Source organism: Thermobia domestica, chromosome 14, assembly GCF_964235325.1.
Source record: "Thermobia domestica chromosome 14, izTheDome1.hap1.1, whole genome shotgun sequence".
In the NCBI taxonomy this organism is placed as follows: domain Eukaryota; kingdom Metazoa; phylum Arthropoda; class Insecta; order Zygentoma; family Lepismatidae; genus Thermobia; species Thermobia domestica.
This window is the reverse complement of record NC_137467.1, coordinates 151,247,389-151,267,444: the sequence shown is the minus strand read 5'-3', so window position 1 is coordinate 151,267,444 and position 20,056 is coordinate 151,247,389. Positions and strand designations below refer to the sequence as shown.

At 35.7% G+C, this 20,056-nt stretch overlaps 1 protein-coding gene across 2 annotated transcripts in view; it reads right to left on the bottom strand.

Moving 5' to 3' along the window:
* Positions 1–1,917: 1,917 nt before the first annotated feature.
* LOC145670399 (uncharacterized) overlaps positions 1,918–20,056 on the bottom strand; it is a 44,685-nt gene continuing 26,546 nt past the window's right edge. For both annotated transcript variants that reach the window (XM_081739031.1, XM_081739032.1), the window contains exon 3: positions 1,918–19,095. In XM_081739031.1, coding sequence (XP_081595157.1) covers positions 18,647–19,095 — 449 coding nt within the window. In that variant the 3' untranslated portion in view covers positions 1,918–18,646. The remainder of the gene's footprint in view (positions 19,096–20,056) is intronic.

The window sequence follows — 20,056 nt, the reverse complement described above, 5'->3', positions numbered from 1 at the left end:
TACTTTTTGAATCACCCTCGTAGTATGAGATTATTGAAACGTAGGCTGACAAAACCATAAGTTTTAGTTAATAAAATGTGCTGATTAATTGTCGGTTTTACTCAACTATTATTTGTGTGTGTGTGATAAAATATAGTGTTGAGGTTGAATTGAGATGTATACTTCCTAGTTTTTACCATCAACACACAGGAAGTTTACTATAAAAAAAAAAAAAAAAAGAAACGGTGTCTTAAATTACTGTTAAGGCCATTATTCATTTCCAGGAAGAAGGCTATCGTTTCCCGGAAACGATACTAACTAATATACGTATGTTTTCAATACTACGGCATACAGAGGTTGTTTTCGATCTATGGTGACGATTTCAAACTACACTTACCTTAAGAGAAACCATGGTGAAACCATCGACGATGCTCTATTTGGTGGCCCTGCATCTAGGCCATTGCCCAACAGCGAAGTTTCCACTGCAGGAGACTGGCACGCAGTGTAGTCATGTCAAGCCTCAACCACTCCTCCTGACAGCCTCTCCATAGCCCTTCAACATTACGGGGTCCCCTGTGAGACAACGCTCATTTCAGGAGGCTGAAGGCGCAAAAGTCCATCGGTGACGCATCAAGGCACTTCACTGAAATGTTTGTGGATGGAATGGCACGAATTCCAGTTTCTGCTTCTATTTGTTGGAGGAAGAGGAGGGTTGAGCGAGATGTGACTTAACGCTTTGTCTAGATGAACGCACACACGATTCTTGTCCCTCCCGTAGAGGTGTGGAATGACATGGCAATTAAAGGATGTCAAGACGTTAGCATAATATTCCGAATTCACCTTCATATGTTTGGCTACACGATGTATGATCGGCATGCCTTGGTACGAGTATCCAGCAATGATCATGAAACCTCTGCCGAACCTTCCTTGCATTCAGTGAACCATCTTTAAAAGCTCCTGGCACCTGTCGATCGATAAAAAATTGCACATGGCTTGTGATAGTCATCCAGATAAATATATGCCTCGTCCAGTGTTACAACAAACTTCCACTTTTCACCGACCAGGTACAGCTCATACAGCTTTCGACGGTTGGTGCGACGTTCCTAGATGTGTTTTGGCAAGAGCTTATGAGCACGCCCCATCCGTCCCATTACCAACCTCAAATGGCAATGAATGATTGTGTGTACTGTCTTCAGTGATGTCTGTAACAGCTTCGCGATACTCCTTTGTGTGCGTGGATTCTCCCTGCTGACCAAAGCCCCGAATTCTAGCTTCCGTGCAGCTAGTGGCAAGCCGGGGTTTGGCCTGTTTCTGCCTCACACGCTTCGCCTTACCCACTCCTTTCAACATCCGTGATATGCTATTTTCGGACACAGTGAATCCACACTCCTTGCACAGTTTGATAATGGCACTATTTAGCTTAAGTTCACGTCGGAAAGGGCAGTTATATAGTCCTTCCAACAAGCATTTTTTTCGGCGGCATTTGTCTCGATATGTACTTACCACACTTGTCACGCACAGTCAATGGTCTAAAGTGCCCACACAACTAGTAGTTTCCTTCTCTTTCTGCTTGGTGGTGCTCCACAAGGTAATTTCGTTACCACAGATCGGAAACAACTGCTGTAAAACTTTACCGTTTTCCTACGAAGGAATTTTTGTGAATAATAATAATAATATTTAGTACATCTAAAAGATGGGTCAATTATTCCCCTTGAAAATCTGGTCGTCTTAACACTTCCATTAACCATGACCAAGGCACAAGGGAAATCCCGAAAGCTAGGCCATCATCGATTTTTGATCTAACTATTAAAAAGTATATTGCTTGGACTAATAAAATTCCCAACATGCCACAAATTTAATGAAACTGGAAAGTACGAACAGAGGTGAATAAATAAATAAATAAATAAATAAATAAATAAAAAACCTAGGTAACCCACATTTTGTAATTAAGATGTATATATATATATTTCTTACAAAACCTTTGTTTTACTATGTTTACATAAGTTGTCTCTCAACAAGAGAGCTCAGATTTAATCTGTCTATTACATACAACCATATACATTTACGAAGATTTGGAATATTGGAAAATAACTTCTAAGTATTAAAACAAATCTTTACACTGCACCGATAAACAGGTTTTAGCCACAATGTACACTTTTATCTTGTACTAAATAGAATATCCATAATGTAAAAGTTTTGTAAGGCTCATTTGGGAATAATATATTCACCAAAACTCACTACATTGCAAAAAACCCTTTGTTTTTAGTTCTTCGATACCAATAAAGTAAGCAGGATATGGCAAATACATATATACACACACACTGTATGTTCGTGTACATATATATCGATATATTTATATGTGTATCTGAATATATATAAATTCTCATTGCCTCTATCAGTCTCAATATTTAATTATATTTCACATAAACTATGACGAGATAAAAAAAAATGAAATAAATGATAAATTCATTAACATTAGCGTTCAAGTAACATGTATATGCATTACAAAACTAAATATGCGTACAATTACGTTTTAATTCACAATCGCCGAGAGAAGTGCATATTTTCTACATTAACTTCCTGTACCCTTGCACTTGTCAATAACTTAGAAACAAATTGACCAGTTTTCAATAGTTAATGTTTGTTCGAATGTTTTGCCCAATATTTAGTTCTACATCATTAAGCAAGGCAACTAAATCAGCACAGTACAAGTACAGTGGCTAGTTCCATTCCCTAATCCAAAAAGGTACATGGAAATCTAAACTTTAGGAATAAACAACCTGTTTACATACTTTTTTTTTCGTTAACTTGAACTTACGAATGCGTCTAAGTACTTACTTATTAATATAGAAATTTTCAATGGGAATCTTCACCTTCATCAAGTTTTTAATTTTATTTCATAAAGATATAATATCATCATATGTTATGGCTTCCAATATAATAATGGATGAACCACTACCAGTATGGTTAACCTTACCTCTAACATTTTGAAAACAAAATTTATTTATAAACCATAATGTTATAGATAAGCTTCACTACACCGGCAATGCTTATTCTTTATACAATCGAAGTCACGAGATGTGATTAAAACAGCACTGTGTGTTTACGTTAAAAAAAAACTGCTGACGAAGATCGGGTTTCACATTGAAAATTGCGGCATTAATAAATATTTACACACGTTCCTGAGCTTTGTCACAAAGTACACACGAAGAAAACACTTGAAAATAGATAAGTAGATTGTTTACTGATTGATATGATGGGATACATATCCACTAACTGTTAATAAAAATTCTCGTATCTCAAAGCATGCAACTACTTCCAGAAGAGAGATACGAAAGAAGTTATTAAAACAACAAGTTGGCTCATTGTTTGCATTTACAAATTGTTTTTTTACACAGCAAACTTTTCACGTTTAAATATTTCAAGTAATTGCAATATATATTAACACTTTATTGAGCGAATCGCATTTCAAGATGAGCTCCTCCGTGGCTAAGCGGTTAGCGTACGCGCCTTTGGCGTGGGAGGCCCGGGTTCGATTCCCGGCGGGAGCTCATGTGGTTCGGATTATACGTTAATCAGTAGGTCCACGTCTCATATAGCCTCGCTGCTGAACGGGACGTTAAACTCAAAATCAACTCAACTCAACGCATTTCAAGATGGTCTACTGTGATCTTACATAGATTGTACATCATAAGGATTCTTACACGAGATCCGAAGAGAAGTCTTACTATCAAGTTTTAAACTCTTATCTCATCACTTTTAATCTATGAAGAAACAATTTCATATATCCTATCTTTTATGTACACAGTAAAAAATGGTGGTTAATTCAACAATTTTTTAACAAACGCTATGACTACTAACGGCTTTGTGATACGATTTAGAAAACAGAGACGGTGTTAGAAAGCTAAGTGATTGCACGAAGAAACGCGGAAATAGGAACAACGCGATGGTGATATTGTGTTATTAGTCACACACACCAGCTACCATGGTGAATAGAAGCCACTAATATACTCATATTAACAATTGCATTTCAGTTACCTCAAAGGCATCTGTATCAGATAGGTATATCGTTATTGTAATTTATAGTGTGTACATGGCCTTCCGTCCATATTATAAATATTTACTAACTGATGTGAAAATTTGTAGTAGTTTTAAGGTTTTGCAATGAACAAATCTTTCAGTGCTTTATTTGTCGTTTATACCACGTAACGAACAACATACTTTTCCTGTAATTGTTCACGAAAATAACTTTCTGAGAGTATGAATTTTCTCACATTTACGTGTTCCTGTGTACCATTTTCTTCCTCTTAGTTTCCGACTGTATTTCGTTCTTTATAATCATTTATAAATAATTTATGCGATATATTATTATTCCTCCTAAGTCATGGTTGTTTAATAAGAAAAAAGAGAAGTTTTGTAAACGATATGTCTGGTAGCCCAATGGTGTGTTACTAAAGATTCCGCATCATATCAAGTACTGGATTTAACGACTACCATTGTAACAGTTCACTCCAAAATACGAGGGAGGGACTTGAGGTAACAATAGGATTATTGTGTCAAAATTTAACACAACTCAGGTGACACAATGCCACTGTGTTCAACTAACACCACCGGTTTTTACTGTGTAAGTTCCAAGTTTTCCTCAGATGGGTCGACGAAGAGGTGACCAGTGCCTCAAAACTGTACATACAGTTTATGTCTTTTGGACGTTTTAAGATACGAGAATTTTTATTTACAGTTAGCAGTTCACATATTTAATAATTCAAACCATGTGATCTTTACGTATTTTAACGAGTTATGGAAATACGGAAGCTGGAGCAAAGGAAAAACATAAGAAGTAGGATCAGAGAGACTTGTGTAATTATGGCTCATTACATACAGCAAAATACTTGCACATGTCGAGGAAGTCTGACTTCTTATAATGACAAGAAGTTAGATCCTTTATACCTAGAAGTGTAGAACATACAGAAAACTTTTGTATGTACTATGAACAAAAATTGTACCGAAATTGACCCATTTGTTTCGAAGTTCTTGACAGAAAAATATATTTATAGGGAAACGTATTCATTTGTCTAATAACTGCACAATACCATGCACATGTGATATTTGCACACACATATACATAAATTATTTACAAGAAACTTTTTTCAGACTTTAAAAGGGAACAAAAATTATTCAGACCACAGTCTTTCGGCTATGTTGATATATGTATAAGTTTTCGAGAAAGTTAACATACCCTTTTCGATTTAATAAGCAACAGCAGGTCGCGTTGTACATTGGTGTGGTATACCTTTACGTTTGGCGTGTGATATGCTGCAATTAACCGCTATTACAATAGAGTACGACCACTATTCAAGATTGCTATATGGACAAAAAATAAGCATCTTGCATAATATACGCAATCTGAAGTTTGACCTCATTCGTGGTTACAATTAACAAGCTCAACGGTGATGCGGAATACACGAGTCCGGTTTCTCGTGGAAGCTTATGTGGTTCAGATCACACTGTTAAGTGTAGGTCGATGTCTTAATATGCTGTTGGAGCTCCAAGACATTAAACTACAAACCAACAATGAGTTCGTTTTTGGTTATATGGCTAGCATACGCGTCTTCGGCACGGGAGACCCGGGTTCGATTCCCGGCAGAAGTTTGTGGTTCGAATCCCACGTCAAGATGAGGTCCAAGTGTCATGTAGGGTTATTGCTGAAAGGAAAACTGCACTCAAATCCAAACAACCAACAAACTGAGCACAATCTAGAAATTAGCATAATTTGCAAGTAAATGAGGGGAAAAACGACGACTCGATATTATTTTTGTAAATAGCATTGACGTGAATTAGAGGAAAGTCGGATAAAACCGGGACCTGGGTTTTCTGGCTATATTAATGCTGCCATCTGCCGCTCAACGTATGGAATTAGTTTCAAACAGCCGCCATGCGATTCTTAGTTTAAGAGAAAGCTGAGTAAGTGGTTCCTTTGTCGTTGGCGATGTGTTGAAGAATTTGTGTAGAAAAGTTCTGATTTGTCTCCCACCGATAATATACTGCTGTTTCTAACCACAGGAAGATTGATTTATGTAAGTATACGACATATAATAATACCTCCTTCTGCTGTTATTTCGTGTCTCGAATCAGGATTTTTGTGTTCTTTGAGAGCTGCTAGGCCTGTAGTTCTGAGTAATGGCGTGGTAGGATAAAACCAGGACCTCAACAGTCGGACAAAACCGGGTAGTATCCACCCGGTTTTGGACAACTACTCGTTTCGTAACGTGTGTGCAGTGAATGTGTTTATTTTCCTGCAGCGAGAAAAGCACATGTAATCCTTTCATGCTTCCCTCCTCATACGACACATCGCTTATAGTCACTTGATGTGTCTGTGTCCATTACGTGTAAATTATGAACAGGAAGTGAGGAAGTGGTTAATCCGTCACCCTGGTCGTGTTGTTACAATTCAGCGAAGCATATTTGAGAGTAGCGGATTGGCACAGACAGCAATAAGGGGGTTTGAGAAGAGAGAGATATACCCTTTCGACAATGATATATTTCCAGATCATTTGTTTACGCCTTATGACACAACCGAAAGGCCAATGGAAAACGGGTGTAATCCTGTGCCTGAACCATCTCCAGTTGATGCATCAAGCATAAACAATTCATTGGATTTGCAACCTAACGATGCAACAGTAATCGGCGAGAATCCTTTCCCTGGACAGCCTGAAATAGTCACAACAAACAGTGCAAAAACATTAGATGAACAACCTAGTCTCAGAAAGCCAACCTACTAAATGTGATGAATGTGCAAGCAAATGAAGGTCAACAACCTACAACTCTTTTTGGAAAAGGGAATACAGATCTAGTCAAGGTGTCGACTTCGAGGCCATATACACCATTGCTTCAATATACGGCTCAAACACAATATCAAATCGATGATCAGCTATCTTGTTACTCTCCGAGAGTGTAAGGCAGGCTAATATGTCTTCTTTTGCTATATCGCCAACGGAATTAATGCCTCCCCCAGTGCAACAAGGCTCACGAGTTGTGAATAGTTCGACAAGAGGCGATGGAAGGCAGTCATCCATATTTCATCCCCTTATAAGCAAGGATTGGAGTTAGAAGCATAAAAACCCAAGAAACCCCAACCCAGAAACCCAAGAGACAAACCGAAAGCGTAAACAGTTTAATGGCCTTGACTCAAAACCTGTCAAAACCAAGACGAATAGGAAGCCAAACATAGAATTCGAGAATTCAATATGAGATGACGATGACGAGGAAAGTGACTAATCATATATCTTTTGTAATAAATTGTATGTCCAATCAAAATCTAGAGAAGGTTAGATACCCTGTCTTAACTGTAAAGGATGAGCACACGAAGCTTGTAGTAATACGGACGAACATGAAACTTTTCCTTGTGATTTTTGTTCTTAGACGTAACAAAGTCGTGACATCAAGTTATTTTTTCTATGTTATTGGTCTATATAGTCTAGCCCTCTATATTTTCCGTACTTTTTATCTTCACATATTTTTTTCAATTGTATTCAGGGTTGATGTAGTAGTTCTTGGAGTAATTGCATATTTTTCTTGTGAAAGAAAGCATTTTTATAATTATTTTTCTAAATACCCAGTTTTGTCCAACGTGGTCGGACAAAACAGGGTTTTTGCATATCCTTTGAAAAAAAAATGTTTTTGCTCTCGAACTTGTGAGATTTTTCAACTGAAATAAATATTATTGTGTCAATAATAAATCTATTTAGCATTTGAAAACTAATTCAAGCTATACTATCCTTATGGATGCTGAGGAACAAGTAAAAACATTTTGGGACCCGGTTTTGTTCGACTTTCCCCCAATATAGTACTTATCAAATATTACAAAATTCTGTGTTTTGGATTTATAAATAAATAAAACGTAACCGTGGTTATGCCAGTTATGCCAGCCAAGCTAAAGAGACTGTGATGAGAAACAAATGAAATGAAGAAAGTGGAAGGAAACGGGAGAACCCGAGCCTCCACAAAGCTCACTTGGTGCGAGCTGGAATCAAACCAAGGATTAATTTGCATCAGAGGTGAATGTTCTACCACTGAGTCACGATGCCCATAAATAAATAAAAAATATTAATATTTCTAAATCAGTAACTTTTGTTTTGCTATCAGCTTAGTTGTTCCTTCATGCTGTATTTATTTTTTTTTTTTTTTAATTAAAAGTTACACGAAAATCTTACTGGGATGGAATTATAAACATCCCAGACGACGTAACTTTTATTTTGAAAATACTGGCCATTCTATATCGCAAACAAGTCCGCAACATCCAATATAATCGGTGCACAAGTATTATATATGTGAATATCGAACACAATTACTAACATTACGTGGTACACGAAATAAATAGAAATAAGATACTGAATGAAAATTTTATACCAAGGAAGAAAGAAAGAAACAGAGAGGAATTAATTGATCATGAAATTCCTGACATACTCGGATTATTCAAATCAGGTGCGATTAAAAAAAAATCTCGAGTTGATATCTTTATCTTTTGATGATTATGCCATATTTATAAATTTCCAGAAAGATTACTGTGGCTATTTCGTACACTTGAGTATATACACATAGAGACAGAGTGGTGGTGGTAGAATTACATTGTATTCACTGGTTCAATGTAAATACATACAGAATTTCTCCTTTAATTATACGGAAAGATACCTTTAGCTTGGCTCTTTAGGAACTCGCATAGTTCCACAATAAATTATGGCCATATTCTTGTCCGTATTATTATTATATCACTTACCATCAGGAACTGAAATTGTATATGGGGTTCGAGGGCCTGCCAATCCGTCACTAAGATGATCCATATATACTGGAATTACTCTGAAAAGAAATAATTTTTAAAATATAAGGTTCTGGCCTCTTCTGCATCTTGTTTGTTTCGTTTTATTGCAATTTAATATGGGATCCGAATAACATGAAATCCTGAGAGGCTACCAGGTTGACACCACGCGATACTTATGCCAGTCAGTAATATTAACAGGAATTCTCAGTGACTTTTATGTGCTGAAATATCTTAACATTAAGTAAAGATCCTTGAGGAAAATGTTTCGCCAACAAGTAAGTTAGATATGTTCATAAGTTTATAGGATGTTTCGCCCAGCAAATTTTAACGTATTGATATGAGTCATAAATGATAATATTTTCACTGGAAGTTTTCATTTTTAATTCAAGATTAATGTATTACGTAACTCATGATAATATTTTCAGGAACCTTCTCTGTGATACAAAATGTTGAAACACAAGATTGCATGGCTATGTTCAACACTGGTTTTCTTCATAACAATTCAGATTCTACGGTTTGTTCTAATTGTATTGACAAATGAAGTGAATTGTTGTGTACGAAAAGATAGGTGTCAGATCTTTCGATTGATACCAACTGTTGACTAAGTACAATCTTTACAGTTTAACATACAAAACTTCAATGCATTACTTTAGATAAAAGAGCAAAAACTGCTGTTGCGTATATGGTGCCTCGTGCACTTGTATTTTGTTCCAATTTTTTAACAAACTTCACAATTTCCTTTATGTATTAGGACTATTTATTAGAATTCCTTATCGAATTCCTACATATTCATGTTATTCTTCTTGTTTACGGAAAGGAGGATTACTTCAGCACCTTTTCAAGTCTAAATTAAGAAGATTTGTAACGTTTTTACTCTTCTGAGTATTGATAAACTGTACACAGAATGAAATTAAAATTTTCCCTTCTACCGGAACCAGTGCTCCCGCTTAACATTTCCCTTTTCACTATATTTCGTGCCTATCAACGTAAGTGACAAGCCAAAAAAATTAAAATGTTACTGCAGTAAAAAGTGAATAAGTATACAATGAAAAAAGTATTCAAAGAATACAATGAAATAACCATTGCCATTACACTACATAATTTTACAGATGGAATTAGTAGTAAGTGATGATATTGAATTTATATGTAAAAACAATTTACAAAAAGCAGCCGTAAGTTTTATGAAAGGGTTTGAATATAAAACTTGTTGAATTGAGTGTGTGTTTTCGGAATATTTGTGGCTATTTTTCTTTTACAGAACTAGAAACAAAACAACAAAATGTGAGAACAGTGATATTCAGACTTATTTTATAGAAACACGACAGTGGCCACAGAGAAAGTTGAAATATAGTTGAGTTGAATCCAAACCACATGAGCTCCGGCCGGGAATCGAACCCGGGTCTTCCACACGAAAGGCGCGTACGCTAACCACTTAACAACGAAGAAGCTCAAGCCGAAATATAGTAAAAAGAAAGATCCTACTAGAAAGCATCAGTGCGAGTACAAAGTAAGATTTAAATTTTAATAATATGTACTCTATAGAGTTTATTAGTGACTATGACAGAATACTTTACTACCAGAATTTCATCAAAGGAATGGGGGCAAGGGCGCCATTTTTATGAATATGTATTTTTTTATTCTTATACGTATTTTTTTAATGAATATACAATATTTGGCATAATTTGAATTCAATTTGTCTTAAACTCCTCATATATGCCTTCTTAGACCCTTGTCTGCAACCAAACGCACATCTGCTCCTTCCCCCTAAAGTTACAGAGAAATCGGCGCCCGGGAATGGAGTATATCGTCTTAGAATTTTGTACGCAAACTTAATATGACAAACGCTTATTTATTTAATATATTGTTGAAAAGAATGGGGTTAAAACCCGAAAACCCACTACTATGAACGCTAAAAGAGGAATATGACAGCTACCATTCGTTCTGTCTACAGTTATCAATTCTCAGAAGAAGACATACATACAAATCTTACCTGAGCCTTAAAATATGCTGAAGCAATCCTTCTTCCCGTAAACAAGAGGAACAACATGAACACTTAAGGGTTCGAAAAGAGATCCAAAGAAATTGGCCTGCTGTATAAAGCAAATAGTAAGTTTTGTGAAATGTAACAGCAATATACAACTTCATGACGCACCACACACGTAACAATACTTGCTCTTTTATACCCAAGTTTAGTTTTGTTTGAACTTTTGTCCTTTAGTATGCAAATTACGATTTGATATATATCCTCAGCAAATACATCTTGCAACGTATCACAGGCCAAACTACACTAGCCGTGTTCACTTATAATACGTACAATAATGAAGCTGCATATTCTACAAAAATATGTCATTCATTTGTAGGACATTTCTTACAACACACAATTCAATTTTATTCCAAAATTTGATTTATTTTAATCTTTAGTTTTATTGTTCCCCTCTAATATATGAACATATTTATAGTACACAAAATCTTACGTGGGAAATGTACCAGAATTATAAATATAAAATGCTTTTGATAGCTACCATGGAGAGCATTCCATTAAAGAAAGAAAAGTAAAGAAAATAACATTAGAAAACACTTAACACACAGAATATATAAACGAAGATAAATAAATGAATTTCATTTTTTTAAATAACACTTCGTTTCTTTCATAGGCAAATATGCTAAAACAAGTTTTTTTAGTGCTGGCCACGTTTGGTTTCAACAGGTTTTCCTGTACTTCATTCCATTTTCACTATGCAATAAAATAGCCCTACATACCTGACAGATTTCTATTCAACATTTCAATTGTTCTACGAGGGGCGTCCAACAAGTTATCTACCTAAACAGGAAGGAATGCAGATAGGCTCACTTGGTTATCACTGTTTTTCGATTTAGCCCCTTTAGAGGTCTTATGCAACGTCAACACTTTGTGGGCAGCGAATAAATCCCACAGAAAAATAGTCTTTCTCATGGCCTGCAAACCACTGGGAAATAGCCTGTTGGACTTCGTTGTCCGACCTTGGAGGCAGGGAACCGTGATATTTCCACTGCATGGACTCCTCTTGTACTCAGGATCCCAATGGTGGATCCAGATTTTGCTCCCTATCACCAATTGACCCAGGAATTTTCCTGGCCCTCTTCAAAGAAGCCCAAAAAGTCTTGGGACTGCTCAGGGCCAAGGTGTTGTTCCGACTGACCTCAAATTGCGCAGCGGGGTTCCCCACAGTGACCTTGGCGTGTGTATCAGGCGTCATTATTCTTTCTTGTCTAGGTAGATAACTTATTGGACGCCCCTCGTATTTTGGATAATGGTCTTAAAACAAATGATACTGTCAAAATTATGCCACTGAACTGATATGACAAATACCATTTTTATAACCATACATATGATCTTTGTATCTCACACTCCACTATTTCTCGCTAAATCCGCCTAACTTCTATCAAGCTTCCCAGCAATCCTCAGCGACAACCACTAATGAAAGTAGCTTTTTTTCTTTCTTTTTTATCGAGCCAAACACAATAAGCCAAAGTCGTCTTCTATTCTTAATTTCAACTAAGTTGACAGAATATCAAAACAAATAATCTTTACCCCCGCACTAGCTTAGGGGGTGTTTGCCAAAACTAAACATTTCTATATTTCTTACTCAAGTTTGAGCATGTATTCAAACGCGTATAAAATTTAATTATACCTTTCGTAATAATACTACTACATATTTTTAGAGACTTTAATTCATTCAATTGTATAACGAGATAAATAACCCATCTCTGTATTACCATTTATAATTTAACTGAACATCGTTCATTAATTAAGGACTCGTGGGTTGTGAGATAATGCTAGAATACTAAAACTTGCCTTGTTATATGAGTTAGAATTGCTATCGATGAAAAATGGAAATTTCACCATTATTTAGTATGCTCACTTTACTGGGCCCCAACTCGTTACAAGCTGGTGCTCACTAACTTCATTGGGGATTATATTCGCTCCGACTCAGGTAAGAGAAATTAATTCTCTTTTACCGTGTTCTCCTAATATGCTTGGACGACCCTGGGTAAAAATCGGCTAGGATTTCTTTCGATATAAATTGTTGCTATCTTCACTAACGTATTTCTAAATACTGAAGTTAGCATCACACGTTAGCCTTAATACGACGCTAGAAAAGCTTTGAATAGGGGGCCTTATCTCTGTACTCGATAATGTATTTGTGGATATGCTTACGGAATGAATCACTAAAACTTTTAGATGTAACTGTCAAAGCACAATCAGCGAAATTTCGAACTGTCTGTAAAACATCCTAATAGAAATGAAAATGAAATTAAATCTAAGTTTTAGGTCCCACGGTTATGACGGTTAGGCTAAAGGAGACGGTGATGATGAGAAATGAATGAAATGGTGGAATGAAGAAAGTGGGAGGAAACGGGGTCACGGTATTTGTCCACCACAAAGCTTACTTGGCGCGAGCTGGGATCGAACCAAGGACCTCATGCACCAGAGGTGAAGGCTGTACCACTGCGCCACCGTGGCCCCAGCATTCCAACAGAGTTCCCACAGACCTTGCTAATCAGGGAATGTGATTTTTGTCACGGAAAATCAGGAAAATTATTCAAAAGTTCTTTAATATCAGGGCTGGGATTTACAGATCATACAATAAAACAATATAGAATAATAGGTTACAGATGAATGAAGTTATATCAAGATATGCTGTGCCATTATTTGTGGCAGACCAAGACCAAGATAGAATGAGAACCATGTTTAGGTGGACATTTTCCTTACTCCTTCCGTAAGCCGGCAATTCGTTGAATATAAGCCATACATTTCCATTTCGTGAATCTCTATTCTATTTTTGGCATCCTGCTTCTTGTTTCATGTGACTAGGCCAATTAGGGTCTCAGCTACAAACATTTGAAAGTTACTATATGAAATCTGTGTACTCCTAAAACCCAGCCTTAGTTTGCTGAATTGGCTTAGTAACCAAAAAGTTAAACAAAATATTTTAACACTTAAAAGTGAAAAAGCATGGATTTCTCTATTAAAAGGTTATTAAAAGTCCGAGCCCATAGGCCAATTTCCTTATGAGTGATGATACGAAAAACTACGAACGTTAGAAACAGGTGGTTTCCTATTTAAATGGATTTTTTTCAAGTTGTCATGGGCGGAGCTATGGGGCGGGGGGATTGCCTTCCCAATTTTTGACAAAAAATGTTATTCATATTAATTCCACACTCCTCCAGGAAGAATTCCACAGGTCCGAGACCGAACAAAAGGTCCCCCCCCCAACAGACAATTCATAATTCCGCCCATCTAGTTGCCCAATTGTTCGGGCTCAACACTGATAAGGCGTCCTGTGTTAAATGAAAAAAGCAACATTTCTAATTCAGCAGTCTATTCGAACGAAACCTAAAGACATGCAAGAATGGCATGAGGGAAAACGTGCATACTTTTGTGTGAGGGAACCTAGACCTCCTCGGATTAGTTTCTCAGCAATGCTGTATTGTTGGTACGGTGAGGGATCAAGGGAAGAGCCTGCTGAACTGGTAACGTTGCTTGTTTTTTAAAACATAGGGCGCCTTACCAGTGTGGAATCGAAACCCCACCACCATTGATCCCAATTGACTTGGGATTGATTGCAATTATAGTTTCTCAAATATTTAGCTCGGTCCAGACTTTTGGTCACATCATGTGTATCAAACCACTAGCTAATACTTTGTAAGGGAGTATAGAAATCAGTGTATGTGGCTATAACTGGCACTGGGCAAGAGGAGCACTGGATCACAATCTCTACTCTTTCATGTCTTAGGGAAGAGAGAGGGTTCAAATACTTTCGACAAATGTATTCTCCCGTGAGAAGAACGGACATTTCTGCTATGTTTTATGCATATAGACCTCTGCAATCAATACTCTGTATTGTTACAATTTACTACAAAGAAGACGGTTTATATATCTCATGATTTCATTTTCTGAATATCTGCTACGACAGTATAAACACAAAGATATTTAATAAATAAAAGCAGGTGATATTTATATCATCTAGTACATTTCCCAATAGGAGATTCTCGAACATTATCAACAGATATAAGTCCACTTTTACACGGTCCGGATGTTCACCGGGAAAGGCAAACGTGGTACAGTTTCGCCCAGCTATTTTCCACAATTTTAAAATTTCTACACTATCTGTGCTCTTCATCTGTATTACGAGCTGCTGCCTTCCAAAGATTACGATCAAAGCGTTGTGTCATGTATTCTGCACCAAAGCATGCCAAATATTCTTCCGCGTCTCGCTAATTCAGCAATTATAATTGAGGGTTCATTTATTACATTTGGAACAACTTTTGTGCCAATTTTGGATGATACTGATCGACCAATCCATTAAAAATGTATCATTTCTTATCCGAATTCCGGACGTTTGTTCATGTAGGGTGGCTTTTATCAGCACCGTGCAAAAGTGGACAGATATAACATATCCATAATAAAGCTATATTTAATTAATTACATATGAATCGTAATCAACAACAGAGCTGTAACAAACAATGTCAAAAATTTAAATTTCACGCTCATTACATTTTCTTAAACTGCTTTTGTTCTCGTATTATTATTATTATTTTTTTTAATATACAACTTACATGTTAACAATGTAGACAGTACCAGGCTTTCCAATGCTAATGAAAAAAAATATATATATATATATAGGAAATCACGACGAAAAAATATAGGAGGTTTCGTGAAGCTGTGAAAAATTTCCATTATCCAATAAGTAGAAATAAAAAAAAAAAAAATTACACCAATTGTTATATGAATATACATTCTACTCTAAATATAACTAAATGGGTAATTATCTCGTTGCAAAATTCTATACGAGTTTCTTATGTTTTCGTACGTAGCTCACCAGTACTAAGCAAGGACCATAAGGTAATTGTAAAAAGGATCTGCATTAGAAAATCAGTGTTTGTAAGATGTGAATAATTTTATCACTGCAGCTGGCGCTTTTAAGGTAAGATTTGACTATGTGTAACATATTCTACAATTATTTGCCTACATTTAGTGCAAAAAAAGAAAAAAAAAGTATTGATACACCTAAATAAATTATTAATAAATCTTTAAAATCACTACTCCATAGACCTTTTAAATGAATATGACGAAACTAGTTTATTTTTTGCTCCATTTTGTAGGTGTAAATACTTTTTGCACTAACTGTATATTGTTTGGTGTAATTATCTTTAGACAATAAGCAGGAAATGACGAAACACAAAAGTCTCCATTTAACCACCTTACTGTGGAGACAAAAGGCCCTCCAACCATCCACACTTTATTTCCTTATGTTATTTTCACACATGGAAGTAGCAATGCCACAAAAATACAGGAGGTTTCGTTAAAATGTAGGAAATCTTATAGGAAGAGACGCAAATATATAGGATAAAATAGGAAACATAAGAGCACTGGAAAGCCTGCAGTACTTTAAAAGAAATAGTAAAAGAAACACTGCATTGCATTCTAGTCCATTACGACAGAAGATAAATACAGGTACGCAGCACTCAACAGCTTAAAATAATGAAAGGAAAGAACTACCACAAAAGAAAAAAATATATATATCAATACCAAGGAAAGGCTACTTCTTTCATATATATATATGTTCGCATATATAAATTTTTACTCTTGTTATAATAATGAATAACAAACCAACTCGTAGACTTAAAAAAAAAAACCGGAGCTACATTCTCACTGTTCTTATATGTATTCTTTATATATATTTAAATATTTGTGTATTTATATTTTTTTAATTCTTTATTTACCAAAGCACTAATAAAAAGAATCACATATCGTCATATTAAGGATATTTATCTATGGCATTGTACGTGGCCCACGGTTTTTAAGGGATACAAAAATTCCCTTCAAAGGAAGACTTTGGAGCTTTCAAGGAACATATTCCCCCTCTTTAGTGAAAAACAACTTTTCGTTCTTTCTGGCGGTTGATTTTATTTAAACAAAGAAAATGCACACATATGTGTTACCAAAGTTTTTATATACTATCAAATCTTACTCAGGATTTTAAGATGTCCTGATTTTAATCAATTTCATTACTTCTTTTTAAAGAATCCCTGAATTAATGCTTCAACTTCAAACCTACAAAATTCCTTTTAAAAAAAAATTACGTTTCTCCTTAACATAAATCCATTAGTAAATTTTGCTCTTCACGTATCATCAATTCATGATAGTGGATTTATTTTTTATATATATAAAAAAAGTAAACAACAAAAACATATGTAACTATTTACGATATAAAAATACACTTTGTATATGTAAGTGTTATTATATAACAATTATAAATAAAGGTTACAATTTTATAAGAAAGAAGCAATTTCTGTACAACACTGTACAATAAGTAAAGGGTTATTTAAATAAGCGCACCGGTTTTCGATCGTCTGGCAAATTTTTCTTTCTCCGTTGCCGACATTGTTTGGTATGGTTGCTCTACCCACAAACATTCCCATTGTCGCCTTAGTCTGAATTTCTCGAATTTCTCCAGTCTGTGTCTAGCCATGGAGCAGTTTACTATAACGCAATGTGTGCTAATTGTGAAAACAGGAAAAGTTATGCAGGAACTGTCAGGCGACTTCGCGCGGTTCTAGGGCGAAACGAGACACCGAATGAATCAACAGTTGGCAGACTTACGAAAAAGTTCATTGAAACGGGTCCAACAGTGAACATTAAAAGTCCTGGGCGTCGTCGTAATGGTCGTTCTGAGAAAAACACTGCGATGTTTCATGACAGTGTGGCTGTCAGTCAAGCAGTCATAAAGACTTTCACGAACAGAGTTATTGCATGCCGCGCGCAGTAGAGGTCATATGCCCGACGTCATTCACCATACCTGAAATCGGAATGTGTGATCAACATGGTTATGAATTTTGTTAGTGTGTTTTGAAAATTCATAATTTGATGTAACAACCGACGCGCTTTTTGAATAACCCTATATAATTACTATACTTCATTTCTGATGAATCGTAATTATCACTCCCACTTTACAGACCGAAAATTTCTTAACTACTGGACTAATTTAATAAAACATAATCACAGATAGCCCTGAACACATTACATGTTCACTGAACATACTATCGCATTTTTCAATGGTAACGAAAACATCAATTATATAGGTAACAATAAAATCACACAAATATTCGTTTCGTATCAAAAATGTAAGCATGTGAAAATCAAAGATGGCACGTATTTTCACTTCACAACCGAGGGATCATAGGTTCTAATCCCACGGACAGCCAAAATAATTCATATAAACAAGTGGTATTAGATAAGGAAACAATTTTCCTTCTCTCTGAAAAAAAAAAAAAAAAAAATCTTTTGTTACGCAAGTGAAACCAATTACTATCAGTGCGAAAATACTGTATTTTTTAAAATTATGTTTAACATTCAAGAATAATCTTGAATACGTTGAATTTACAGCTCACTTACTACCACATATGCAGTAATAATGAAACTGTGACATCAATTCTAAAATTTAGCTTTTATACTTTTGAGAAAATATATATATGAGTATTATGACATACAATATGAAATCATAGAAAGATTCTCTATTTACGGATGACTCAAACTTCATCGTACTTTTAGCTTCAAATCAAAGCGTCAAAAAGAGTAAAACCTGATTTTCTTACAAGTAGAATAACAGTATACCTGACTGATACAGGTATATAGACAATGATCAAATTGCCTGGCATGTGCATTTTCTTCGTTTAAACACGATCTTTCGAGCCACTATACACCAGAAAATATCTTCTTCAATAAGCACTATAAACTAACCAGGTATATACCAAAACTATTTACAATACAGGAGAGAAACGATAATATGTAACCTTCTTTCTACAGGATTATGTCATGTATATAGGCCACACATATAGTGTTCCAGCACCATCCCTCACAGTTTCTATCGTATCCCGTGCGTAGTGCAGAACCTCTTCTTGTACACTCTGTGTTGTCAACTGCTGCTGGTGGTGGCCTGTTCCCTGTGCTGCTAAGCTACGAGCAGGTACTACGTTAAGATTAATAGGCTGCGTTAAAGTATCGTCAGGCAAAATTGCTTCGGGACCCTCTTGGATTGTAATCTCCGTGACGGGGTTGAGATCCGGGATACTGTGATGAGGAGTCACAGAATGCGGGGTCGAAACAGCTATGCTGTGTGTTTGTGCTATACTGGGCAAGTTACTGGTATTTACTTGTCCAGAATGTCCTTCACGATTGTGTGTTTGCATATGCCGTTTCATGTCAGACCTCACACGGAATGGTTTACCACATACCTCACACGGATGTGGCTTTTCCCCTGAAAAATAAAATGAAATAATTGAATAAAGAATAAAGGATATAAAGTAAATACATTTTCAGTTGTTCGCTGAAATTAATCAAACTGAGCCTGACAACAATATGACTCATTGGAACACATTACAATAATAATTAAAACCAACCTGAATTAAGTTCTTTTCCTGTGTTTATTCAGGTTGTTCAGGTTCAACAGCGGTGTGTATACAGGGTCTGACATAAATGTGTCATAATAGTTAGGGAACAGGTTCCTCACATCAAAATAAATATTTAAAAAAAAAATATATATAAAAGTTCATATGGACCTGTGCTTAAAAAATAGTTTCGGAGTTATAGGGTGTCGAAAACGTGAAATAAGTGAATTTTAAAAGTTCAGAGCTCCACTACTATGGAACCTATCGTAGTCGGGTCAAAAGATCACTCACGAACTTCTATGTGAACTACCCAAATATCCATATTTAAGGTTAGTTTAAAGGGACAAGTTTTGCCGATAGATGTCACTACAGTCTTCGTATCTCTCTCATGTATTTTTTTACCTTTCACGAAAATTCACGATTTTTCTTACAAATTTCAACCTAGAGATCTCAAATTTTTAGAGAAGGAACTTCATAACCTATCGAAGGCAACAATCCGTGCCGATTTTTTATTTAGAATTTTCTTCATTGTTGAAATGGCTTGTTTGTTGAAAGAGATATCCAAACCTTTAACAATATAACTGTTTCAACAATGAAGAAAATTCTAAATAAGAAATCGGCACGGATTGTTGCCTTCGATAGGTTATGAAGTTCCTTCTCCAAAAATTTGAAGTCTGTACGTTAACATTTGTAAGAGAAATTGTAAATTTTCGTGGTAGGCAAAAAATGCATGAGAGAGATACGAAGACTGTAGTGACATCTATTGGAGAAACTTGTCCCTTTACATCAACCTTAAGAATGTTTCAGTACCTGCACACCGATTTTTACAGA